Raw genomic sequence first — 26,220 nt, 5'->3', positions numbered from 1 at the left:
ATCTGGAGTCCGGCCGGTGTGCAGGTCAGGTGATGCCAGAAATATCAGCTCCAAACACCGGCAAACGTCCTTCTTCTTCTGCGTGGGATTATGAAGGCAGTCGCAGAGCTTCACGGGACGTTACCTCCACCTGCTGTACAGAAGTTGTCCTTCCCACCATGGATGCAAAAGTATAAAGTACACGTACATTCACGGGGTATTCTCATGGAAACCGCTCAGAAATGTTAAGATTTTGCATTAAGCTTCTCGTGGCATTTTTTGTTCGTTGTTTCTGTTCTCTGGTTGTCTCTACTTTCAGTTTTATTTTTTCCAATAAAAAGAGACAAAAGACACAAAGTCAAACATGAGTGTTGACAATATAACAATTTTATTGTTATTTATATTTTCAGTAATATTGTTATTGTGAATCACTTTGGGCATGATGATCATGTAAAATAAACCGTTTACACAGGATTTAAATGGATGGAACTTGGAATAATCAGACCTCCTTTAAAGTTATCAATATTTTACTTTGGTCAGTAATATTTAATTGATTCAGTTCACAGTAATTATAATACCTTGAAAATATATTTTCCAAATTTACAATCATAATATGTAAAAATTGGATGTTTTTATTGTGAAAATCATGCCAAAAAATACCATAAAATCACAAGCAAGTCATTACTGTAACATTATATTCTGTCTAAATTATACATTTTGCTAAATTGTACCTTTATGTACCAAACTTTTGACTATTCAGAAAACTCGTACCTTACATGACGTTTATGTTTGTTAAATAACTTAAATCCATCCATTCTCTTCTGCTTGTCCAATTCAGGGAGAGGCGGGATACACCCCGGACAGGTCGCCAGTCTGTGGCAGGGCTAACACATAGAGACAGACAACCATTCACACTCACATTCCCACCTATGGGCAATTTAGAATGACCAGTTAGCCTAATCCCACTAATAGTCTTTGGTCTATGGGAGGAAGTCAGAGTACTCAGAGAGTTCCCACACAAACTTCACACTGAAAGACCCTGGCCTGATGGCGAGTTGAACTCAGGACCTTCTTAGTAATGTGAGCAGTGGTCTTTTTGTGAGCTTTTTAAACTTTTTGAATGATATATATATTTTTTAATTTAGCTTCTCTTCATTGATTTTCTGAAAGAGAATGGAGGTTTTCTGGAACAACTTCAATGACGCCCAAAGTGCATAGAGAAGAACAAGGGTCTGAAGCTCCAGCAACACTTATAGTATAAAGAACAGCTTTATTATTTGACCAAGGCTGTTTCGGCCTGTGGCCTTCATCATGGTCATCCATCCATCAGGTCGTTGTCTTCATTGGTTGACTGTACATTTTAGAATTTACTTTAAAGTTTTAGTTTTTCCTTTTAGGGTCCTTGTTAGGTTTATATTGTTGATTGTCATTTATGCTTAGAAATATTTAACCATATATGCTTAGAGGTGTATAATCGATTGTGTAGTGATAGGATGTGTGATCCTTAATAGTCTGCAAAGGCTTTGTGTGCATTCCAGAGTGTTCTGGCATTCACACCCACATCCTGGGAGCATGGGAGAGGTCGTACCTTCTCTTATTGTTTTATGGTAGGATAAACGTATATGTCAGTTTTAGTCTAAGTGCCTTTTGTTTAGATGAACTGCTGGACTTCCAGACCAGCAGGTTTAGGGAAGTCTTTATGGGGTCACACACTGACCCCCCCCCCCCCCCCCCCCCCACACACACACACACACACACACACACACTTACACAACGCACAGGCAAGGTACTCTTTGTGTGTATGTATACATCGTATGCTAATGCACCTATGCATATTCATGTAACCTCAATAAAAGAGCAGTGTTACGGGGGAGCAGATGAGAGCAACTGGGGTCAAGCGAAGGGACGGCGTTTGTTCACTTCTCTCCCGTGCATGAGAAACATAAAGAACTTTGCCTACTCGTGTCTTGCTTTGCTGTGTAATTAAATTGTCCTTAACGTTCCAGCGAATAGGTTTATGCTACAAACCTATCAGTCCTACATGGTCAAACTCCCTCGGTATGTCTGTCACCGTGAGGAACCTCATTGAGCTTACAGGTCATCAGGTCAAAAGTCGCCGTTGGCTTCACTGTCAAAGTTGAGAAATTGTCTTTGTGCTGTAGAGACTCCACTGACTCTTTTACAAGCTTGTAATTAATTTGATGTTTTATGTTATGAATCTACTTGTGTTTTTCTTGTGTTTTTGTGAAGCACTTTGCAGTTTTTATCAGTGAAAAGTTCTGTTTAAATCAGTGTTACATACTTTAACTTATTTTCTGATTCCAGTACATGTGATGCAGAACATCAGCACTTTGTCTGGAGACAATTCAAACCTCCTCGTTCACTGTAGAGCTTCATTTCTGCACCAGCATCTCTGTGTCTACCCTGCTGCTGTTTGCAGGTATGACTCACATTACTGAGGTGTGCTGACCTCTAATGAGATTCCGCTCCAGGCATTTTTGCCCTCTGATGATGAGAGCAACAGCTGCAGGGACCAGTCTAGATTCTGGAGGACTGTATGTGCATGTTAATGTAAGAAATTAAAACTAACCCTCATAACTAAAGGTCAGACCTTGTCATTGAAACAAAAAGACTCTGACATAGTCTTAATGCAGAATTCTATGTTTATTAGAAAGATTTCCAACAGAAATCTTGTATTTTTTTGTACAGAGGAACTGCTCAAGTTTAAAAGTACAACAAAATGCAGCTGAAGCCAGAGGAGTAAAGAAAGCTTACAGGAGTGTTTTACAGCCACTCTCACAGCCAGGTTCCACCTTCAAACCATCATCCACGAGCCCATCAGTGTTTTTTTTACCTGTGAAGTGGGGAAAGCAGCCATCTTGGATCAAAGTCAGCTGGTGGTAATATGGGACCCGAGAAAGCAGCTCAACCATACAAATACACACTCAGAATATGTGCAGCCAAAAAAGCAAACAGATCAGATACAACAAAGAGACTCTGTACATAGACATTTCTAATGTGTTAATCTATAAAATATAAATAAATATACATGTCAGTCTTTTTCTTCTAGATGATTGCAGTGCTCTTTTAAAAGGTCAAAGACCTCGAAGACAATAAAAATAAATCTGTAGCTCTATCTTCATATTTTCATTATTTACTGTTCTTTATTCAGTTATTTTCAGAAAATCTAGAGATTTTTATCATTTTCAATAAGAGCTTATTTTCCGCTCCGTTTTGATTAATAATCTATTTTTTTTAAGATTTACTTTTTTCAGCAAATAAATCCACAGTAAAGCTTTCTTGTACATGCAGTGGGATGCATCGTGCATTGTTTAACTGATGCCATTTGCACAATATGACTCATTCGCAACCTTTTAAAATTTGCATACATGTATGAGGAAGAAGCAGAGCGGGAAAAAGAAAGAGAGGAAGGTCAAATATCTGCACCAAATCTCCAGCCTCACTTCTCTGCCACTATTTTCCTCTCCTCTCATCCTGCTCCGTTTCTTCTTCGTCTCCTGGCGTTATTCTCTGCAGGGACGCCTCAGTTCCACAGTTTGAGGAAGCTGTCCCAGGATCCTGTGCAGACGCCCATACCGTCATCAGGGACGCCGGTGCAGCTCACCCTGTTGTCATGACCGGAGAGCACGCCTGGTGTTGTACAACAAGATAAAAGACATGAAAGAGTGCAGAAGGAGTGAAGGAAAAGTAAGAGGTCATGGTTGTAAGCAATGGAGATGAGTGAATAAAAGTAATTATGACAGAGAAATTAAAAGGAGAGTAAAGAAAAGGAAAAAAGATGCTCAGAAGGCACAAGATGAGTCAATGAAAAACAAAAAGAGTGGAAAGTACAAACAGAGGAGAAAGTGTGGAACAAAAATAAGACATCACAAGAACAAAGTATATGAGGAAAGCAAAGAAGAGCAAATGGCCAAAAAAATCAGGGAGGGGAAAAAATCATATGAAAGTGACGAAAGAAAAAGAAGAAATTCAAGGAGAGGACATGGAAAAGAAAAGAGTGGGAAGCAGACAAGAAAAGACGGGAAGTAAAGGAAAAAGATGAGCGAGTGAAGCACATAAAGGAAGGAGAATTAAAGACGAGAAGAAAGAACATTGGGGAAAAAAGGGAATAACATGAAGTGACTGTAGAAAGTAGAGTGGAGTGTAAGCAAACAGCAAAATGGAACAACATGTCAGAACAACACCAAAAATAGAAAAATAGAAAAAGAATGGCAGAGAAGAAAGGGAACAAGGAGAAAGAGCAAAGGGAAAATGGTGGAAATGATTAATTAAAGGAAAGGAAAAGAAAAAAGAGGGGAAAACAGCATCGGGAAGAGAGGAAGCAAGGGAAGGAAAAAAATGACGGCAAGGAAAGAGAGTAAATGAAAAAATTTAGGAGACGAATTGGAAACAGCAAAGGAAATAAATGTATTTTCTTTTTTTAAGAAATAAAATATTCATTTTTGAAAAAAAATTAATGAACTGTTCCGTTGGAAGCAAAGAGATCATAAAAATAGTGCATCAGCACCATCTACAGGTGACATGTGGAAGAGCACCAACGTTAATGAAAACGTCACTCCCTATGCTCCCTTTTAAAAGTCTATAAATTAAGATATCCATCCATCCACAAGATATACATATTTAAATTTAAGTAATTTTGAATAAACTCTGCTCACCGACTTTCTCTCCCTTCAGTGAGTCCCAGATGTGGCAGTTGAAGTCATCGTAACCTGCAAAGATAAGGCGGCCTGAGCTGGAGAGAGCCAGAGATGTGACCCCGGCCTTCAGGCTGGCGTCCTGGTAGCTAATCACCTCCTGGTCGGCGCGCAGGTCGTACATCTTGCATTGGCAGTCATCGGAGCCTGTGATGATGGCATTACCACTTTGGAAGAACTACAAGTGGGACGAGAAGAAGCATTTGAGTTTTAAACCAAGAGGAAATAGTTTTGCTAAGGCAGCCTTCAGACCACAACTGTCCCCCTATAGACTAGAAATAGTGTGATTTGTGTGTGTGTGTCGTGAGTTTCTGGGATATCCTCACAGAAATGGCGTTAATGTCGCTGGTGTGTCCGGAGAAAGTCTGCTTGCAGGTGCCTTCCCTCAGATCCCACAGCTTGGCCAGAGAGTCACAGGCTCCAGAGATGAAGGTGTTCATGTCGGGGGAGAGAGCCAGCGACATGCAGTCCCCAATGTGGTTGATGAAGTTGAACTTCTGCTTGCCGGTCTCCAGGTCCCACAGACAGCTGAAGATGAGAGGAAGAAGACAGAGACACAAATCAGAGGTTTTTAGACCAGACGGCGTTCTGATTAACTGTCTCAGGTCTTTTTAGCTTACCTCAAATCTAATTTCTTGATGACAGCTCTAAGTTCGTTTGTATCTTTGTTAATATGAATGAACAAATAACATTAATTTATTTGTTAATTCATATTTTCAAGCAATGATCTGAGATTAATGTTATCTCCATCTTAACTGTTTAGAGACATCTGCCTGATAAAATACACGGCATGCACACAGGTAGCTACGGTGGCCGAGCCCTGTAGGACACCGTGTGCACATGTCCATTTTTCTCTGAACCATACAACATGTTCTAGTCAATAAACACACTGCGAGAGTTTCATGGGATCATAATGAAGTGACAACTACAGTCGTTTTCTTATAGACTTTTATAAAATATGACTTATTTTTAATTTAATTTAACTTAATTTAATTTATATAGCACCAAATCACAACAGTCACCTCGAGGTGCTTTGTAGCGTAAGGCAAAGACCCTACAATAATGCAGAGAAAGCCCCAACAATTAGACGACACCCTATGTACAAACACTTGGCAACAGTGGGAAGGAAAAACAGGACAAAACCAGGCTACGTGAGGGCCAGCAATTTGCAGCGACTGGCTCCGCCCCCCACTGGTCATTAGAAAGAGTGCAGGTTTAAGGCACTTCCCCTTTACATTTTAGAAATATTGCCTATAGTATGTGGTAATATGAAGACACCATAGAGCACATGATTGGTGAACAAGTGTCATGGTTTTTTTTAATACCTTCAGGCTAATGGGAGAATGCACAGCCTTGATACTGATTTAAAAGCTGCTCTTTTTCCCTTGTTCACTACTTTAGGTGGGTTGATAGAAATAACTGACATCAAACACTAAGAAACACAAACTTTAAACTCACCAGGTGGTGTCACCGGAGGCTGTCAAGATCTCACTATCGCTAAGGAAACGGCAGCAAGACAGGTAACCTGGGCGAGAGAGAGTTTTGCGAGCGTCTCAGGTTGGCTGTGCATGCATTCATTGGTTTTGATGCTGTGAAGTAAGTTGAAGGCATTTAAAGGAAGCTCCCTCCTCACCTGTGTGTGCGTCCAGCTCTCTGAGGGTTTTGGGGCTGGCCGCCTTGATGTTGTAAACTGTGCAGATGTTGTCCAGACCACCGCTGGCCACCAGGTTACCAGAAGGGGCGAAGGCGACACTCATCACCCAAGCAGACTTCAGTGGAACAGCAACCAACTGGGAAGAGGGAATTCAGTTTAAACAACCAGGAGGTTGCAGCTCTGCGGTTTAACAAGCATGGACAGCGTTTGAAGGCTGGAGAGACGATGTTCCTGTTGGCTGTCTGTGCTTCCACTCAGGTCTAAAGGCCTGCGAGGAACCACTGCAACAGCAACAACAAGCTTATCGTGACACTATTAATCTTTGTTTACTGCTTTAGAAATAGGTTCACTGAGTCACCGCAGGAAAGCAGATGAACAGTCAAAGTAGAGTCAAAACACACAAAATGCTAAATGTAAATGAAGAGATTTTCACAAATGTTTGTGAAGATTCATCACAACAGACCAGTTGTTTCTGGACTCCTGTAAAGCACTGACCCTCAAACAGGGGTGCTTTGAAGGGTGCTCAGAAATGAATTTAAACTGTGAAGCTTGCTCATCCATTGGCTAATTAGCTCACTGCTGAAATCTGCTCACTGGGTAATCTAATTATGTTGGGATGTACTAAATAAATACTGAGCTCCAAGCTCAGATTGAACATTTTCTCCTTGTTCTTCTCTTCTTTTGTTTTTAACACTTGTTCTCAGTTTCTGTTATTATCCATTTGTGTTAGTCATTGTTGATATATCTAAAAGAACATGAACTAAAAAGTACTAACTTACTAAATGAAATTAGCAGTTGATGACTGATTGTTTCATTGAGTAAATATGCAGTTTTTGTCTTATTTTGCAGGTTGTGTGTGGTTCGTTTTACTTGGTCTATTATATATTGCACTCCACAAATAACATGCCTGCACATTCAGATTAATTATGACATATCCCATGCAGTCCTACCTTGTTCCCTGTGAAACAGTCCCAGATGAGCAGCTTTCCATCCTGTGATGCACTGACCATCTGCCTGTGAGAGAAAGGAAGTGTCACTGTGTTTGAAGAGCACTTCAATCTTCATTAAATTAAAGATTTAAAAAACATCTCAGTGAGATAATGTCTCACTAATGATGAATATTTCTGTGGCTGTTAGAAAAGAGATGTCGTGTAGCAGTAACTATTGTGCCTTTTAAATTCACATGGATTGACTGTATGCTGGAGTTTATCTCGTTTCTGCATCTAAAGTTTGTTCACATGCGAAATAGTTTGGCTGTTATCACAACTAATGTTTGCATCCTGCAAATTCTGATGTCAAAGTCACAAACATATTAAAAACACACACACATTAATATGGATAAAAATCAGCAGTTTATAATCTTCAAGACACACATTCATTTTCATTACAGCACATACAAATAAATCAGGTAATTTCAGTATTTCTTTAATATTACAAGTGTTTTCTTCAAACTGTCAAACAGGCGATGTTATATTTACATATTACGTTTTTTAAGCATTAAATAGAGGTTTTTAAAAAGTAAAGGGATGAAACGAGTATTCATATACAACCTATTGTTGAATTTGATTACAGAGCTGCTCTTTTCTTACACAAACGTGCCACCCTTTCATCCTCACCTGGAGTCAGCTGACCAGTGCATGGCATAGATTTTAGCCAGGTGACCCTTGAGTGTCTTCCTGAGCTTCAGCTGGACCCGACCCACTGAGTCCACCCCTGATGCTGCTGCAGACATGCTGCCGTCATTCACAGCTTTGCGGGCCGCCTATTGGTCACACAGAGAATTACAGGTTTGGAAAAAGAAAAACTGTGTAGTCGGTGTTTTTCCTCACTCCTTTCCTCTGTGATGGCATCACAGCAATTCTAGCATTAGGAAAAAGGAAGGAGGTCCACTAAGTCCTCCACTAAGGCGAATTAACCTCCACAAATTATAAAGGAAAAACTAAGAGTAAGTAAGATCTGCAATCAAAAGAAACCTCTTCACAAGGGTAATATAAGCACCATGGGTCCATCCTCTATAATTATTAGTTTTTACCTGTCTAGTGAAACATGTTTAAATAAATATGATTATTAAGGCCATCCTGAACATTTTCCTGTTGTTTTGAACTTACAGTGACTCAGACAGACAGATATGTATGTATATACACATGTGTCTATGTGTTAACAGACCTCTCTGCATTGAATCATATCTGTTATTAATCTCTTCCACAGCATGTCTTTATCCTGTCTTCCTTCTCTCATCCCAATCAGTCGTAGCAGATGGCCCCGCCCCTCCCTGAGCTGAGTTTCTTCCTGTTAAAAGGAAGTTTTTCCTTCCCACTGTCGCCAAAGTGCTGCTCATAGGGGGTCAAATGGTTGTTGGGTTTTTCTCTGTATCTACTGTACAATATAAAGCGCCTCGAGGCGACTGCTGTTGTGATTTGGCGCTATATAAATAAAACTGAATTGAATTGAATATCAAAAGATTACATGCATATCTGTCACGTGACGGATGGAGAAAGACTGATTACTTGAGGTTAGTGTTAAATAAATACAATAACATTAATATACACGCTAGATAATATGAAAAATATGGTGTCACGGGGGTGAAATCAGGATTGTTTTTATGGTGTTGAAGATAAAAACACCTGGAACTTCCTCCCACAAGAAACGCTCACCTCAATCTGTGCACGGAGGCCATCACACTCCTTTTTCAGTGCATCCATTTCAGCCTTCTCAGCTGCCATGGCGAGAGTTGTTTGTTGATGTTACTGATGAAAAACCAAGCGACACTGAGAGGAATAGGAAATGGGGAAAAACACAAAAAAAATATAATTATTTACTTGGAAAATATTCTGAAGTCCACGTGTGGACTAGACATATTTGCACAGACAGCAATGTTTGGATGTTTGTTGCAGCTCATTGTGAAAGATGTTAATGCTGTTAGTGGAATGACTCCCAGCCAAACGTATCCTCACGTTTGACCCTGCTGTGAAATAAAGTAGGTACCACTCAGTGACCCTGATTCCTGAACTGGAACGCTTCGATTCTTGTTGCACCACCAAGTCTACAGAAACAATTAGACACTCAGGTGTCAGCCGTCCCTGAACAAAGAGAGGAAGGGAACCGTTTAGAAGTATTAAAGAAGACGGCACAGAATCAACAATGGGTAAAAGAGGACAAGAGGAATGAAGGATAGATGTGTAGGACTTAGGAAAGAAGGAAGCAATTACATTACTCTAAAGGTCTAAAGGGCACTTAGTACATTTATTTTTGCGTGATTTAGAGGATAAAATACACGTCTTTAGTTTTTACTGACTCCTTTTATTCTTTATGGTTTTAAAGAGTTGGATCAGTGTTGAATCTTCCTTGTAAGGAATTTATGGTTGCCTTAACTTCAGTGTCCATTTTGACCTCACCAACACCCTTCCAGTGTAAAACTTTAAACCCTCAGGTTACATCATGTTACATCACCAACATCAAGGTCAAACAGCTAAAAGTTAACGGTCAGAAGCTGAAAAAACAAACAACAATAAAAGAAAAGCTGTTATTTCCAATCAGTGTCATCGTTTTTCTTGGTTTGTTCTTTTACTTTGAAACTTAGTGTTTACAATAAGTGTTCGGCTAATACTCTGTAACAGGATGCTGATGACTGACTAACTGAACACCGATTAACTGTGTGCACGTTTCTGCACATCATCAAACTATCGAGCTAAAAGCCTGAACCCCCATGAGTGAGGTAAAAATTACTGCTAATGCAAAACACAGAGATTCCAGTGAGGAATATTAAAACTTCCAGAGTTGTGCTACAGTTTTAACCTTGCCTGACTTGTTAGTCACAAACCATAAGTAGAGCTTGCACAGTAGTCACACAGGAACATGCAGGAGCTTTTACAGAAGACGGAGACATGATTAAGAATAAACGTCCACTGATTAGTACAAGTGATCGGTTGCATCAGTCTATGTGCAGGTAGCAGCTGCACATAGACTATGGAAGGTCGAGGATATGGTGGGGGCAGAGGTGAGGGGAGTTTGGGATGGGTTTCTACAGGACTTTAAATCCCTGCAGGAGAGCTTAAGAGAAGCTTTAGCGGTCAAATCTCCTGTCATCTGATTGCTGACTGCTCTTTACCCTGAGATCAGAGTGAGAGGGAGGGACTGCGGCGTGGACAATAGAAGAAATGGAGCTTCTGTTAGAGTCAAGACCAAAAACTGCTCCTCCTCTACTGTCCTGTTTATTCATTTGAGGTGCACTTATTGTTCAACATGTGAATGAAACACATGTGGCCATTTTCCAGAGCTTAAAGCCAGTGAAAATCTGAAACCTTATTACACCACTCTCCACCACTATAAGGACAACTTAACACCACAACCTCCTGTCAGTGTGTTATTCTTGCACGCACACTTTAATGTGCAGACTGGAGGAGTCATGAGTTGACTCATTACACTCATGGACTGAGCCATCTGATTAGCAGACCACCTGCTACCACCAAAGATTTCCACAAACAAAGTGAGCTGGATGAGGTTTAGCTCTTTGTGACCGACCAGGCTGCAGCTTACTGCTGCTCCACCTGAAGCTCCAATCCTCTTTGGCAGAGTTGCTACAATCCAAAGATCACCTTCAGAGGGTTTAAGGATGCAGTGACAAGTTATTCTGTTGTTTGAAAGAAATTGATGACTTAACTCAAGTTGCATTGGTCAAATATCCTGAATTTGATCAAATCATGTGTTAGAAAATACAGAAAATCCCCAAAGTTGCTGATCACTTTTTGCTTTGGTAGCACAGCACTGCAAAAGTTCACTTCCTGTTCTTCCAAATAATAAAAAGCAGAACTCCACTTTTCTTCTTCAAACGGTGACAAAGAAAGATGATGAGTCCCCACAGCTGACTCAAAGCAGCTCCAACTGTTCCCCAGCAGCATTCCTTAACTTTAAACTGTCACAAAGAAGCACCAGAAATGCTGAAACTCACCTTTTCTCTTTTTCTGCACCTGTGCAGATCCCGATCGCAGACACCTGTGTTCCCCCTTTGAGCCGTTTCAGCTTCCACAGCTCTACAGGGTGCACAACCTGCTCGCTGGCTCCTCTGATGCTCTCCCACCGGCTGACTGCTAGTGGCTGTACTAGTGAAAAAGTCTGAGCCTTCCTCCACGGTGACGAACAGATGAGGATTGGAGGGGATGAAGGAGATAAGTGATGAAGGGATAAGGCTCAATGATGGAAATAGGGAAGGAGAGAGAGAGGAAAAAGGAAAGGGAGCGTGGCGAGAGGTGGTAGGTAAAGCAATTGAAGGGAGAAAATCAGGTTATGAGGTCAAAAGATGAGAAGAGGTGAAGAAATCCAAGAACAAGACAAGAAGAGGAAGGGAACAGATGTCATAGCACAAGAGTAAACTAAAGGAAAGAAAGACAAACACAGAGATTTGTCTAAAGCAGGAAGATGGGAACTCTTCAGAGCACAAAGTTGGTTCCACGAACAGAGCAGTGGTTTCTTCTTGTGTTTAATTTATCCTATTAAAGGTTCAACAAAATATAAGGCAACGCCAGTTAAAAATGTTCATTTTAATTTCCACAGCTGTTTGTTCTTTTTTAACCCATCCACAAAGTAGTTTTATTAATTGGTGCATTGGTACGTATGCTTTGAATGCCCTGTGGTTGCAGAGAGGTGACATTGGTGCCTTGATTCCTGACATTGCACTGCATGTTTTTGGATGCGGGCGCAGGAATGGAGAGATGGACTGAGGCGGAGGTTTACAGGAGGGGTGAATTGGTTTGTCGGAGCTAATGAGCTGAGCCCAGTTAATCAGGGTCTAATAGGATATCCGGGGACGGGCAATCTCATTAGGGAATTAGAGCAGGTCAGGCTGAACGCGCGTCACACCTGACACACAGCAAAGGCACGGACGGAAAGTGGATCAAGAGTCAAAGGTTTTGTCTCAAAATTTAAAACTTTGATGCTGCATTTTTATTTCAAGACTGGAAGAGATTCAAGTTCCTTATAAAGATTCAATTCTTCAAATCAAGCAGTCTTTCTCCTTTACTATATGGGAAAAAATAAAATAAAATCAGCAGTAGACAGACGTGCAGGAGAGCAGGACATTAGATCTGTTTGGATGCAGACACTGAGAGAGAACATGGGAGAGGTTTTGGGTCGTGTCCTGCAGAGCAGGTACTCGTCTTCCACGTGAGCTGATCTTGGCTCCGCCCTCTTAGCATCTTTTAATTAGACTTGCAGCTTCAGGGCAAAGTTCCATGATTTTTATCCAAGAAAACTGGGGATAGAAAACTTCCTTTAGATCAGTCCCCTCATTCAATCCAGAAGAAGGTCAGAGGTCAGAGTGAGCACACGGGCTGTGCCCACGTTGGGATGCTAACATAGTCAACTAGTGCATCACCTGTAAACTGTATGAATGCAGTGCACAGATGCAGACAGCTGTGACACTGACACATGCAAATATAAAACAAGAACTAATCTCTTACTTCTTGTCCAGTTACAGCACAACGAGCCACATTATTTGTCAGATAATTAAAAACCCTCCAACAGCACTGATGCCACAAATGAGTGATTTGCTCTGCAAACAGCCAGGGTTAAAACTATCCTCAACAATTAAAATGTATAACTTTGTCTACAGACACCAAAACGTTTTGTTTATTTCTGCTACGGGGAGGCGTTGTATTCTGTAGTTTGTTTTTATGGTTTGTCTTGACTTGAAATAAGCCACTAAACTACTTATTTACCACATATGTTTTATTATCACGGGGCTTGATGTTCTGCAAATGAGTACTTCAATTATTCACTTTCCAAACTGACTTTTCCCTTGAAGTGATTTCATGTGAAATATTTTAAGCTTACGCCTGTTTTTATAAAACATTTAACAAGCATGTGTGTTGACAGACGGTCATTTGCACAGCAAACAGTGACTGAAGTTTGATCCTGTCATGACACTTTTAAGCTCAGCTGTTTCTTACTGACAGCGTTCCAGTGTCTGCTGAACATGTTTAAACACTTGGAAACTGTTTACAACTCTGCTCAGCAAATGTAGTCCAGTTACTTCACTCCAAGTTGCAACTCACATCCTATTGGTTAAATATCCAGGTAATCCATCCTCTATGGTCATAGGTGCGTGCTGAAATCAACAATGACGTTCGACGGCCTCCTCTAATGAGGACTTCTAGCTTAAGCTTCACCTCGGGCGGTGTCCTGTTTTAAGCAGTTGATGCAACAGGTTTAGGATCTGGTCTGATGATGTCACACAGCAACATCAGTGTTATGCAGCAGTGCTTGTTTTTTCTTAACAAGTCAAACAAAGTTTTAATGGCCTTTGTGAACCAACTATCAACACTAGGTGTCCTTAAGAAAGACAGGAAAGCCTTTCAGGAACAATATAATCAAGTATATTATATGCAATATGAAGAATACACTCGGCACTTAAGAAAATGTTTTTGTAAACTTTTTCAGATCTCTTTTAAATCCATTTAGACGTGACGCCTGAGACAAATCTACAGGGATGTGCTCACAGCTGGAGGTGAATTTGTAAATTGATTTGTAAATCTCCTTTTGTTCTTTCTCTGCCTGTGTAGAAAATAAAGTGTCAGTGTCTGATTTTTAATTCTCAGTTCTGAAGCCTGAATGTCATCACACTGACCATCTTATTTTGAGTCAAAACTACAAAATAATGCAGGGCTCAGTTATCAGAGGACATCAACATAGACGGTGCAGGTGCATTGCACAGAAACCTGCTAATTAGTGCAACATAACATAAAAATAACATTAAAATGAAATCTACAAATACAATAATCCATAAAAAATCCATAATATCTGTGAGCTCCTGAAGGCACCAACACCAGGGGTCCAGTCTAGTGAGTGGAAATAGGCCACACCCCCTAATAATGCAAACTTCCACACTCAATGAGTGAGTTATTAAAGAGGTAAATATAAAAAGTACAGTTGTTATGAATGGTGTGAGTAGTCATAGAGATGAAACAGACTGTAAATATGTTGATTCGTGCCGCTGAGTGTCGTGCAGTGAACTTGTGCTGAAAATATGTGTGGTGTTTGAAATTATACAACTTGTATATTTTTTTATATTAAATATTATCTAACTGAAATCTGTTCCCTTCATTATAAAGCAAACCACGAGCTAGAATAAAACCCCACCAAAAACACCTCTTGTTAATCTGTCATGTGATCTGTTTATGCTCCAACATACTCGCCACATTGTGACCTCAAAACGAGCTCTCAGCTGTAAAGTGGACGACAGCCATGACGCACCGTTACCTACTTATATAACCTTACTTCCTGAAAAATAAAAAATCTGACTTATACTAACTTATACTAATACGTTCATAAACAGAAAAATTATGACTGTCATAGTGTTCAGTTTGGATGACTGTAGATGCTATTTGAGCTCTTTGTATAATAATTTTCATCAGTGATCTCTTGAAATCTTCCTGGTGTGATTTGCTGGTTGAACATTATTATAACAGTGTCAGTAAGGAGTCAGCGTGTTCCTCCAACCCAAGCTAATGAACCATGACAGAAAAGGGCTAATTGACTTCCTGAAAACTCCATGTGGCAACAAGCTCAGGAGCTGGAGTACAAGCGCAGGGCTCAGCAAACACTCTTCATTCAGGGCCACTTTAACAGGAAGCAGACGAGATGAGGGAATGTGGGTCTTTCAGCTCGGCAAGGATGGAATGAGGCGTTTGAGGCTTGTTTTTTGTACATGTAAATAATAATGATAATAATAATAATAATAATAAAAGAGCTGATATAGTGAAGAAGAAGTGAAATAAAAATGAATTAGAATAGATAACTAGATTTCTTTTTCATCATGATCTTATATATCTAAATTATATTTATACTCATTTTGTTGACCAGATAGAAAATAATAAATCACAATGAATTACTTTTCCCTCAGGGAACGACTCTAAAACTGATTTAATCTAAAAACACAATTTAAAACATTCAAACTGTTTTTAATTTCAGCAACTTTACAGGAAATTATTTCCTAGCAGGAAGAAATTACACACATAAGTTATTTTAAGTGACTTATTTTAATTTATTGTAATTTTAGTCCACAGACCCTTCTGTTGTTAACATCTTGACAGGCTGATTGTGGTAGCAGCGCCACCTGCAGGGCAACAACAGCAGTGCAGGGAGGAGACGTTACAAACAAGCCATCATGTTTCATGAAGAGAACAGATAGATTCATCGTTAACAGACTGCTCATGTCTGCTGCTGGATAGGTGCACGTTTTGTATTCACATGGCAGATATGAGTGACAGCAACAGCTTACACCCATGGAGAAAATACAGTCGTTATTTACGCCACGGGACAACAAACATTTTTACTTCTCAAAGCACATCTTCAAAGAGGGGAATGTTACACATGTGGCTACATCACGTATAGATCAAACATGACGTGTATTTTATGTACAGTATATACACACAGACATCTGACACATAACATATCTGATTCCAAATATAAAACATTTAAAAGCATTTATCTTGATTCAACTTGAATCCCTGATTTAAGTCTGAAAGTGAATCATATAAAAATATATAAAAATATTTCTGCAGTTTAAGGCACAGAAACACTGAATAGAAGCCAGCGACAGGTCCAGAGGAGGGCGGCTGTTATTCCTGTTAATGCCACTGAGCACAGAGAGCCCAGTGTACGCTACTCCACTATGCTTTGAATAAAACACATTTTTTTAACTTCATACAGTTTCTTTAGTTTTTGTTATTATTTACTGCAGATGTTAAAATAAAAGTCCAGGGATTTTTAATGCTGTGATGTTATAAAGCTTACATTTAGAGTGAGATACATGCAACTAATCAATAATCAGCAATTTTTTTATGTATATAGTTCTACATAATGATTGTTTTAATTTAAGTATAAATGAATGCTGAAGGTTTTGTATTATTACCAAAGTAGAGTTATAATGTTTTAGTTTCTCGCACCACTTTTCAAAACCTAAACCAAAACCAAAACTATTTCATACATGATTAAGCTTTTGCAGAGACCCAGTTTCCTTGTGTTACCGTCTGTATGAGGGCACAGAGATACGCACGAGTCTGAAAGATCAGGGCCTCATCTGGACATGAACCTGGTTGTCAGTCCCTACTGCAGTCCTGACTGCTACACGGTACTTCAGGGACTTGACAGCACTGTAAATGTATTTTGACACTCCATCTCTGTTGCGTTCATGCTTGTGGACAGAGCAAACTATCCACACACACGTCACAAATAATGAGCAGTGAGCACAAATGGCACATGTTAATTAAATGCAAAAAGGTAAATAAGTGTTGATGACCTGACTACACTGTGACAGATAACCCAAGCAGCCAGTACAAAATACTAACTGGTTTTCTTAGTGTGGTATGGCAGTACTCGCGCCGGGGCCCATCTCTTTCTCACAGATGAAGGGTAAGTACATGCTGCAGGGGGCGTCGTACCAGCTCCGGATCGCCACGCGCTCCATCACACGTGTTTTCACGATGTAGCCGCAGTCTTCATCGATGTGGTTGTTGGGCTCACCCTCCTCCCAGAAACTACAGTACGGAGAGAGAAAGGGAGCGAAACACATCGACATGTATAAAAACCTTTAACATACATTCATGTTCACCCTGGATCTGATGGTTCACGTTAAACATGTCAAGAAGAAGAGCTAGGGCAGTTTTATTCCTATAGTGCAGTGTACTTTACAAAACCACCACTTCTAACTATAATCCTAAGATTATTTTTCAAACTGGACAGTTTGCTTTCAGCATCCACTGACAGCTTCTGCTCATCTCTTAGATTTGAGCAACTTTGGTCTAAATTCATGTTTAGTCTATTTTTATGGCTGGTTACATTTTCCTCCCTCTTATTTTTGTTTCCCTGAACATGATCATCACACACGTGGAATTAAAATGCCACATTTTGAAGCTGGAGGTATCATCGTGCTGCTTACCCCAGAGATTATAGTTTGAGTCCTTCAGGAAACTTTTTTTTCTTCATGGGCTCATAATTGTAATATTGTTAATTAAAAAGAAAGAAAGACTTGTTGGACCCTTTGTCCTGGTGTAGCAGAGCAGCTGTGTTGAATCAAGGACACATCTAAGACCTGCAGGACACCGGCCCCTGAGACCTGGAGTTGGACACCTCTGCTTTAGACAATTTTAAGTATAATGGTTGAATCTAACAATTGTTACTTCATCAGCTTAAATGCCTCCATCTAGATGAAATTCCACAGACACAGCAATCATATTTAAACATATCTAAGCTCTTATAGTTTTTTAACTAAAATTAACTTTCATTTTCAAGGTCAGCGGCAAATAAAAGTCTATGTACAAAATATCCTGTCAAATCGAATGAAAACCACCTACAAGTTTGCTTTGCACTCAAATAGACTGGAAGTTATATTTCTAGCAGTGGCTTCCTCTTATGATGTCTCTGGTGGTACCCAAGGGTATAACAGTGTGCAACATAGTTTATCGCTAGAATTGAACCACAATACTGCAGACTACACAGTTTAAGTTGCAACATTTATCGAAATAATGTATTTTATATTTTTGTCCATCTCAGAGAGTGATGTCATGATACTGAATGATGATATATCATTTATCATGAGCTGTTAGAATTTTAAACTCCCTGCTGCTCATGTTATGCTCACTCAGCATAATCTGAGCTAGATGTCGAAATACCACAAAGAAAACTTTGATGACATCGTAACCATGAACGGATGAAACTGACAAAAGGATACGTGCAAGCAGGAATCGTGTGGTGACTTAAACGTGGCATCAGCTAAAAGGACCACCAAACCGCAGCACATGAAAATTGACTGCATTCTACATTAAACTGGCTATTAGGTTTAATTAATCCTCAACTGAAGATGCTGAAAGACTGTTCCAGATCTTTACTGTTCACATTAATCACTGGGTTTAGTAAAAACAATTAAAGATCACGTCCGTATGCAAACATAACTGCTTCTGCTTTTTTATAACCCTGTTTTCTTGGGTGCAAAGAATGCGAGTACCTGCTGAAGATAGTTACGCTTCAAAGTTGTGCTTCCTGTAACTACATTTAGCGCTATCTCTAGCAATTAAAAGGCGTGCTCTTTTGAGATCAGCTGACTGACTTGGCCATTGTAGAACGTCCCATTTCTTAGCCTCGAGAAGCTCTTGGGTCACTTTTGGCACATGCTTTGGGTCCTTTGTCTGAACCTGAGCAGAGACTGCAGCCCTGTACACTTTCATCCTACTATCAGCAGTCACGCCTCAATAATTACTAGAATTTGGTTCCAGTGGCAGCCATCTGTGGTCATGCAATAATGCTACTTCCACCATGTTTGACAGATGATGTGACATCATGAGTCGTTTCTCTTCTTATCCATACTGTTGTCCTTAAATCTTTCTGGTGCAAGCTCATCTTGGTTTCATCTGTCCAAAGATGTTTGTCCTTCTTCGCCTGCATGTCTGCACTTTAATTTAATTCAAAAAAATTTTATTCATACACCACCAAATCTCAATAACAGTTGTCTCGATGTGCTAATTGTTCAATCAATTGTTTTATTTTTAAACACTGTGGTAGTGTATAGTCATACTATACTACTAAAAGTGTGTCTTTGTGCAACAGAGTGTGGACCTAACTGCAGATTATTTTTCTTTGCATCTGTACTGAAATACAGTCTGGACAGTTTAAGGCAGAAACAATAAAACAAAACGTCAAATTATACAAAAATATCTTACATGAGTCAAAACGTCTACAGAAATAAAACCTAAAAAAATTTACCCTAAAGAGGAAGAAAAGGACAAAACAGGAATGTCAACAGGTTTGTCATCTACAAATAGAGGAAGAGAAATCAGGTGGCTCTTAGAAAATCTGTTGAGTTTGCACAAGTTGGGAAAATTTTACAGTGAGTCTGTGATGTGAAGCAGAAGTAACATCCAGAGCAAATGAAGCAACTCAGAGATATAATGAAACATTTTGCAATAACCAGGAGATGAAGAAAACCACACTTTGCATTTTCATGAAAAACAACCTTTGCTGCAAATCGGGCAGCCCTGACCTGCTCTCCCTCCAGCTGTTATCTGACATGTGGCGCTGCAGCACAACATTTAACTCTTTAGTGAGTCTGTCGCGCTTTTTGTTTCTCTATTGAACATCTTTACTTTCAATAAGCCAAAGGAACTCAGTCTAGAAAAGGGTCATGTCTAGTGACTTTGAGCACGAAGGCAAGACGAGGACAGCAGCAGTGCGTCACAGTGTGTCCAGTGTTCAGTGCATGCAGCGTTAGACTTGACCACTGGGATGTTGCTGGTCAGACTGGTAACCTCTGTCATATCAATGATAGAAATGATTCTGTCATTGTGCCCTTTAGTTTTCTTCTGTGGTCTTTCTGTGTTGCTGAGCCGACCACTACATTCATTCTTTTTAAGAATGTACCAGATTGTTGATTTGGCCACTCAGTCGTCAAATTAATCTTCAGTCTCTGAAATGTTAATGCTTTCGTTAAACCCTTAAAACTGAAACTGAAAGGCTGCATTTCCTGAAGTGTGATAAAACGAATCAAGTGAATATAAATTTGGTAAAAAAGCAAAACATGAAAAATCAAAGACAGAAAAGTTCTTAAGATTCCACCTGAATAGGGCCAAATTTTCACACTGATTCATGCAATAGTTTAGGGTTCATAAGACCACAAATTGCTAACTCTGAATATCATTTTGTCCATGTCCCTGTTTTTATCTGCTGCCTGCACCAAATTTCTTCATTTGTCTTTTAGTTTAAATAAGCTTGGGAGCCACCACTGTGCAGAGTAAAAATCATGCGTGTGTTAAAGGTCAGTGTTCAGCTGCATGTTTGTTTTTTAAGTACACACTGTCTATTTACTCTACAAGATAATCAGTCACTCTTTACAAACAAAGAGCTCCAGGTTTTTCTCCTATTGAAGTCGACATACAGAAAACTAGACGCATATTTCAGAGCATCAGTGTCAAATAAATCTGTTGGCCTTGAATGATTGAATACCAGTTGTTCTTAGACTGCGGGGGCAGAGACAATAATAATAATAATAATAATAATAATAATAATAATAATAATAATAATAATAATAATAATAATAATATATGTAAGTATAACCTTTTGTTAATGATTAATTAGTCACTAATTAATCATAAATCAGCATTCAAAATCAATCAATCACAAGTGAGGTTACAGGTAAAATCATATTTGGATTTAACCTATAATGTGATATTTAGACTCCCCACATCCTAAATGGTGCCAATACAAACAAAGACAGTGAGTTTTAAAGATAAAAGATATAAAAGTTTTATCTGAAGATGAGTTCAGAAGTCCTGATATAAGTAGCCTGATATTCAGAAGCCTTATACGGTGTATCATTGCCTTTAGGAGGTCAGAGGTGTGGCATGATATTTTAAATCTTTATATGGGATTGTGCGTATGTTGGCAATACACACGGCACTTGTAAGAATTATAGTTTCTAAATTAGAAGACTTCTTTTTAATTTTTGACCGATGGATCATTGAGTTAACCTCTTGAAGACACGCCTGCAAAGTTTTATCAGAATGCATTCAAAACTTTTACACACTGTTGTGTTTATTGTCGCTATAGTTGCGTTATTGTCCAAAGCAGGACCAAAAAAAAGAAACTGAACCAAAGGAAAAATGAATCTGCCGAACTGCTTTGCAATATTGCCCAATAAGTGAAGCAACTCATTTGGCACCAAACTTGTTTTGCATTCACTGTTCTGTTAGGACATTGCATCGTGTTGTAAGGCAATGCTAACATGACCACGTGTTAAGTTTTAGTCCTGAACAGGTTGGGAAGAAGGTAAGCAGAGAAACAAACGACCTACCCTCCGATCAGCGGAGTGCCGTCGACCCATTTCCACTCATCTTCTGTTTTTTCATCAGTTATTCCAAACCAGTAGGAGTTCCAGTGTCCTCTGGGAAGAAGATTCCAAAGAAATGTCTGAAAGGAAACATACAGAGGAAGCATTCACATTCAAGAAAGCATTAATCAGTAATGACTTTATACAGTAAAGGGCGTTTATAGAGTCAGCTCTTTCCTTGCTCTGTTTACAGGAACTTTACATAAGAAAATTCCACAAAAGCCCAAATGAGGCAGAAGTAATGTTTTCTTGTTGTCAAAGAAAAAAAGCCAGAAATCAGTGTATCCCTCCTTGGCACCACATGCATACAGCATGACTGCATCTTTAGTGGAAAACACAATGAAATTTATCAAACTGTACCTGCTCCTCAGGTGTGTGGATGATGGCCAGGTGAGCGCCTTTGCTCTCACAGAATGACTTGCTCTCTGGCCAATCCCGCGAGTTCCTGGAGATTAAGTAACAGCTGTTGTTAAAGAGGTGCCAGTCGTTGGGGCAGACGATAGGAGCCGACGTCACCACAGCAGGAGCTGATGAGACAAGAAAGAAGGAAATTGGTGCAACCAAAGATATTTACTTAACGGCTGGTAAATAGCTGATTCACTATGCTTGTTAGATGGGTTACAAAAAATGTAATCTTAAATTAAATCAGACTAAAGTCTTATTGATAGGATCCAGGCTGTATTTGACAGCTCATAGAGGAGACGATTCATTCTTGTGGCTTCACAAAGATGCATGAACGAAAACGATAAAGAAAAATGAGGAGTCTACCTTTAGTAGCCATCTTTGCAGCGAGCTTGGCCTGCAGCTCGTCCTTCTCTTTCTGCAGCTGTTGTTTCTCCTGCTGCAGCTTGGCGATGGACGCTGTCAGAGCTGACACATTTGCCTCCTGCGTCTGCTTCCCTAAGGATGCCTCACCACCACCCTGAGGTTTGTTTTTATCTGTTAGCAGTATGAAAGTAAGTTACATACAGTACTGTATGCTGAAGGATTACAATATACTGCCAAAAGTATTTGCTCATCTTCCTTTACACATGTATGAACTTGAGTGACATACCATTCTTAATCCATAGAGTTTAATATAACATGGGCCCAGAAAGCTTTCCACAAGGTTTAGGAGTGTTTATGGGAATTTTTGACCATTTTTCCAGAAGCACGTTTGTGAACTGAAGTTGGAGGCTTGGCTCCAGTGTCAGTGACTGACCATCCGTAAATGAATTAGAGACCCCGCTCTTACTCGTTGCAAAGTGTTCTATCGTGTTGAGGTCAAGACTCTCTGCAGGCCATTCATGTCTCATTCATGACTTTGTGGACCTTGTTTTGTGTTTAGTGTGCAGTGATGTTGGAACAGGAAGGAGCCATGGCCAAGCTGCTCCCCCAAAGTTGGGAGCATGTAATTGTCCTTAATGTTTTGGTATGCTGAAACATTAAGAGTTCACTTCACTGGAACTAAGGGGCCCGGCCAAATTCCTGAGAAACAACCCCACACCATAATCCCCACTGCTCTCAAATCCCAAACCCGAAATCTGTAGCTTCTGACTCTGCACCTCAGCATCCACTGATCGTGGCTGTAATCCACAATCACTTTCACTTTGTTGTAATAACACTAACAGCTGACTGTGAAATATTTAGTAGTGAATAAATTTCACAGCTGGACTTGTTGGTTCGGATCTGATCACAGTTTTAAGTCAGATAAATTTTCAGATCAGCAAAAAAAGAAAAGAAGACAAGAAAAATGTAACTCGTCATTTATTTATCTATGTATTTTTTTGGCCATTAAAAAACATTCAACTCAAGACTCATAAAAAACAAATTAAGGTGCAATACAGGGCAGTACGGGGCTTTGTATCTACCACTCCACTGTGATATAATCAGCAGTAATTGTCACATAGCTTTATGTTGCCCTGCAGGTCCACCCATCTGTAGTTGGGCAACAGAAGATGCCTGGGACAGTTCAGCCATAACTTTGGACTTTTCCTACACATACATGCTCGGAACGATGTTGTCACTGAAGTGGACGCACGACGGGATTATGATAGCGTGGCTCAAGCATGTTCATCATATGTTTAAACCCCTTGTTTTGCACAACGGAATACGGCCTTATGTCTGTAGCTAAACACCCCAAAAGCTTTTCTAACAGCTTTCACGGATCAACAGTGAGTCATTGCACCACTAATGCATCCTATGGTACGATGGAAGAGCTCCTGAGAGCGACCCATTCTTTCACAAATGTTGGCCAAGGAAGTGATCCAAATGATTCAATAGTTTGGATGGCTGAGTGAATACTTATACACCATATAGTGAATTTTCAGCCAACATACTGGAAAAATACCTGTTTGTGAGGCTGTACTACCAGCAATGCTAACATGGTTACAATGACATTATTAGCTTGGCGGTATAACGGATTCCATGTTCACCATGTAGAGTCTCAGCACGCTAGAATGTTGTGATTAGAAATAAAAACTCTTCCTGGAGTTATTTCTTTCACAGGAACTTAACAAAACACAATTTTGACCTGATGATTCCAGTAACTTAAAAATCAGTCGACCAAATCAGCCATGAGTCTGTATTATTCCCACTGGCCAGCAGGGGATGACTCCTCCAGTTTCCAAAAATAAATTGGATGCATAAAAATCTAGAATAAAAAGCTACGTCTTTTTTGGTCTGTGACTTCAGAGCACAAACTCTACAATTTATGGTTTTAACCACGAGTTTCTACATGTGGTCAGAGGTTTACAAACACTCATCACAGGCATTCATTTTTCATTTTTTCATCGAATTTCTTTGAATGGTTGTTTTTCCAGTGATTGTACAACATACATCTTTAACGACTTAAAAAACAAGAATTGCGTGCAAAGGTTTTTCAGTATAGTTGTGTACTCACATTGTGCAGTGACAGCTATGATGGCGATCATGAGGACGGCGCACAGCGTTGCCAGGCAGATGGTGGCGAGGCGGTACAGCCTGGGACCACTGGGCCTGGGGAACATTTGCATCACAGGATGACCTGCAGGTGATGGGAAGAGAAAGACGGTTTATTAAAACCCTGCTTTAGCACAATTTAGAGAAGTTATTTTCACATATATGGATGATAGTTTCAGTTGATTCTGCAAGATTTAAAATAATCTTTAAACAGGAATTTATAGTAAGAACCTTTAAGAAAAAAAATATTTTTTTGTTCTGCAACACTGACAACAGTGACCTTTTTTTTAACCTGACATATAAAAGTATTCACACTTTTTGATGACTAAGTAGTGCGTGCAGTGGAGCGCTTTGTCCACAGAGGACTCTGATCTGCTCAGACTTGTAAATGTCAAACATGCTGGAACGCAATCCCGGCGATGCATTTGACATTTTTAATTATCTAACAAAGCATGATGCAGGTAGGAATTTATTATTTGTTTTTGAGTAAGTGAAAGACTTACAACTAATGTATATTCATCTATCTGAAAATTATAAATGTTAGTAAATAATAGATTTTAAACGTTCTACTTCATTATTTATCAATGATCACTTTTATATTAAAAATAAAAGCATTATGTCACCAGACAAAAAACACCATGTCCATAATATAAAAACACAAAAGCAAACAAAACCATCACAAAGGGCCTTAATATGCACACAAAAACATGAAAGCAAGCTATTCTAGTAGTTACCAAAAACCAAACTACAAGGAACACGTTACAAGAATAAAAGCTCATCTGAAAAAAGGAAATCCACAAACTGAATTGAAAACAAACAAATAAACATGAGAGCTTTGATTGGGCCCTTTGACACACAGTCTGCTAGTGACTGAGCTTAGCCTGCTGCTGCCATGGCTGCATTTTGAACTCATAATCAGTTTCTGCATGTTATTTTAATTAATTAAATTAATAAATAAAACTATATTTTGACTTCACAGTTTTAGTCTTTTATTCTTATTGCAGACTGACTCCAGTGTGTATAAAAGTTGGATTTAGTATCTAAAAGCTCAGGGCTGGTTCAAAGAAAACCACTAATGTTCCCACGGAAGGAGGAAGGAGGAGGCTCCGAGTATAAAACCCTATACTTGAGTACGTAAACCTTAAAGATTGAATTCCATCATGTCTGTCTGTTATGTAACACAGAGTTTGGGACTTTGTAAAGCACTTTGATAATATATCTAAAAATTTTTCTGTTGATAAATGTTTTTTTCCTTTATCTTTTTATTATCCTTATAACCTGTAAGTAAACAATTACCAGTGAAAGCCTGCAGAACTATGAAAATTAAATGACTGATACGAGAAAAACAGCACTTTCATGTGAGAAGCTGCAAAGTGAATCCTGAAGATAAACATGTACAAAAGTTAAGGTAACAAATCTCAGTTTGACATTTTGCTGTCTCCATAGTGATAACACACCGTGTCTACAGGACAAAGTCAGTTATTTTAAAGCAAAGATAAACGAAACCGTCTGCATTCCTCCACAGAGGCACATCTGCAGGGTTAAAGTTTAACTGCTTACCACGGTGTTCCACATCTGGCCTGTGGGGTAAGTCGTCATGACAGGACTCGTCGTCTATTAGTTGGGAGTACATCCCCTCACAGTTCAGGGAGCTCCCGGTGGTCGACATTTCACCGCTGGAAGACAAATAGAATTAAAGAAAACTAAAGTTCTTGGTGGAGGGTGAGGCTCTGAGTCAAAGCTCCACCACAGCTGTGATTATAAACAGCTGGGATTAAACCAATGACTGTAGAAATGACTGCTTTCTACAATCATCGGGGGAGGGGGGATTCCGGTTATAACTTTCAAAATAAGACTTTTCGGTAACTCGAGTGATTACTGCTATGAAAATCCTTAAAAAGACGACAAAGAGACATCCAAACCCCCACAAAACAAAAAAATAACAATTATTATAACTACAAAAACCAAAAATCACAGAGGAACTAAAAAAAACCCTGCCCAAATAACCAGCAAACAGACTGATAATAAAGCAACAATATGTACACAAAGGCTACGTTCACACCGCAGGTCTTAATGCTCAA

General features: G+C 39.5%; 2 protein-coding genes across 2 annotated transcripts; both read right to left on the bottom strand.

Moving 5' to 3' along the window:
- Positions 1-3,523: 3,523 nt before the first annotated feature.
- gnb3b (guanine nucleotide binding protein (G protein), beta polypeptide 3b) lies at positions 3,524-9,071 on the bottom strand. The gene is made up of 8 exons (XM_085347007.1): positions 9,003-9,071; positions 7,965-8,110; positions 7,299-7,362; positions 6,328-6,484; positions 6,153-6,219; positions 5,021-5,222; positions 4,656-4,872; positions 3,524-3,630 (listed from the first exon to the last, which is right to left on the bottom strand). Exons 1-8 carry the CDS (start codon positions 9,069-9,071, stop codon positions 3,524-3,526), a joined length of 1,029 nt encoding a protein of 342 aa, XP_085203133.1.
- Positions 9,072-15,351: 6,280 nt separating this feature from the next.
- Positions 15,352-25,947, bottom strand: LOC146609187 (uncharacterized). The gene is made up of 6 exons (XM_085345971.1): positions 25,700-25,947; positions 24,102-24,224; positions 21,989-22,159; positions 21,581-21,747; positions 21,185-21,300; positions 15,352-16,880 (listed from the first exon to the last, which is right to left on the bottom strand). Exons 1-6 carry the CDS (start codon positions 25,806-25,808, stop codon positions 16,700-16,702), a joined length of 867 nt encoding a protein of 288 aa, XP_085202097.1. The 5' UTR covers positions 25,809-25,947; the 3' UTR covers positions 15,352-16,699.
- Positions 25,948-26,220: the final 273 nt, after the last annotated feature.

The sequence above is a fragment of the Diplotaxodon limnothrissa genome, linkage group LG22 (genome assembly GCF_057381915.1).
Source record: "Diplotaxodon limnothrissa isolate DT_005_m linkage group LG22, D_limnothrissa_male_GT1.1, whole genome shotgun sequence".
Lineage (NCBI taxonomy): Eukaryota > Metazoa > Chordata > Actinopteri > Cichliformes > Cichlidae > Diplotaxodon > Diplotaxodon limnothrissa.
This window is presented reverse-complemented; position numbering and strand designations above follow the sequence as displayed.

Excerpts from the sequence above, each read along its gene's own strand:
- gnb3b (XM_085347007.1), bottom strand. The coding sequence starts at position 9,071 with ATGGCAGCTGAGAAGGCTGAAATGGATGCACTGAAAAAGGAGTGTGAT. Across the intron at positions 6,485-7,298 it reads ACTGTTTCACAGGGAACAAG|TTGGTTGCTGTTCCACTGAA; the intron begins GTAGGACTGCAT and ends CCCTCTTCCCAG. Across the intron at positions 6,220-6,327 it reads AGAGCTGGACGCACACACAG|GTTACCTGTCTTGCTGCCGT; the intron begins GTGAGGAGGGAG and ends TCTCTCGCCCAG.
- LOC146609187 (XM_085345971.1), bottom strand. The coding sequence starts at position 25,808 with ATGTCGACCACCGGGAGCTCCCTGAACTGTGAGGGGATGTACTCCCAA. Across the intron at positions 24,225-25,699 it reads GCCAGATGTGGAACACCGTG|GTCATCCTGTGATGCAAATG; the intron begins GTAAGCAGTTAA and ends CATCACCTGCAG. Across the intron at positions 16,881-21,184 it reads GGCACTCCGCTGATCGGAGG|TTTCTGGGAGGAGGGTGAGC; the intron begins GTAGGTCGTTTG and ends TCCGTACTGTAG.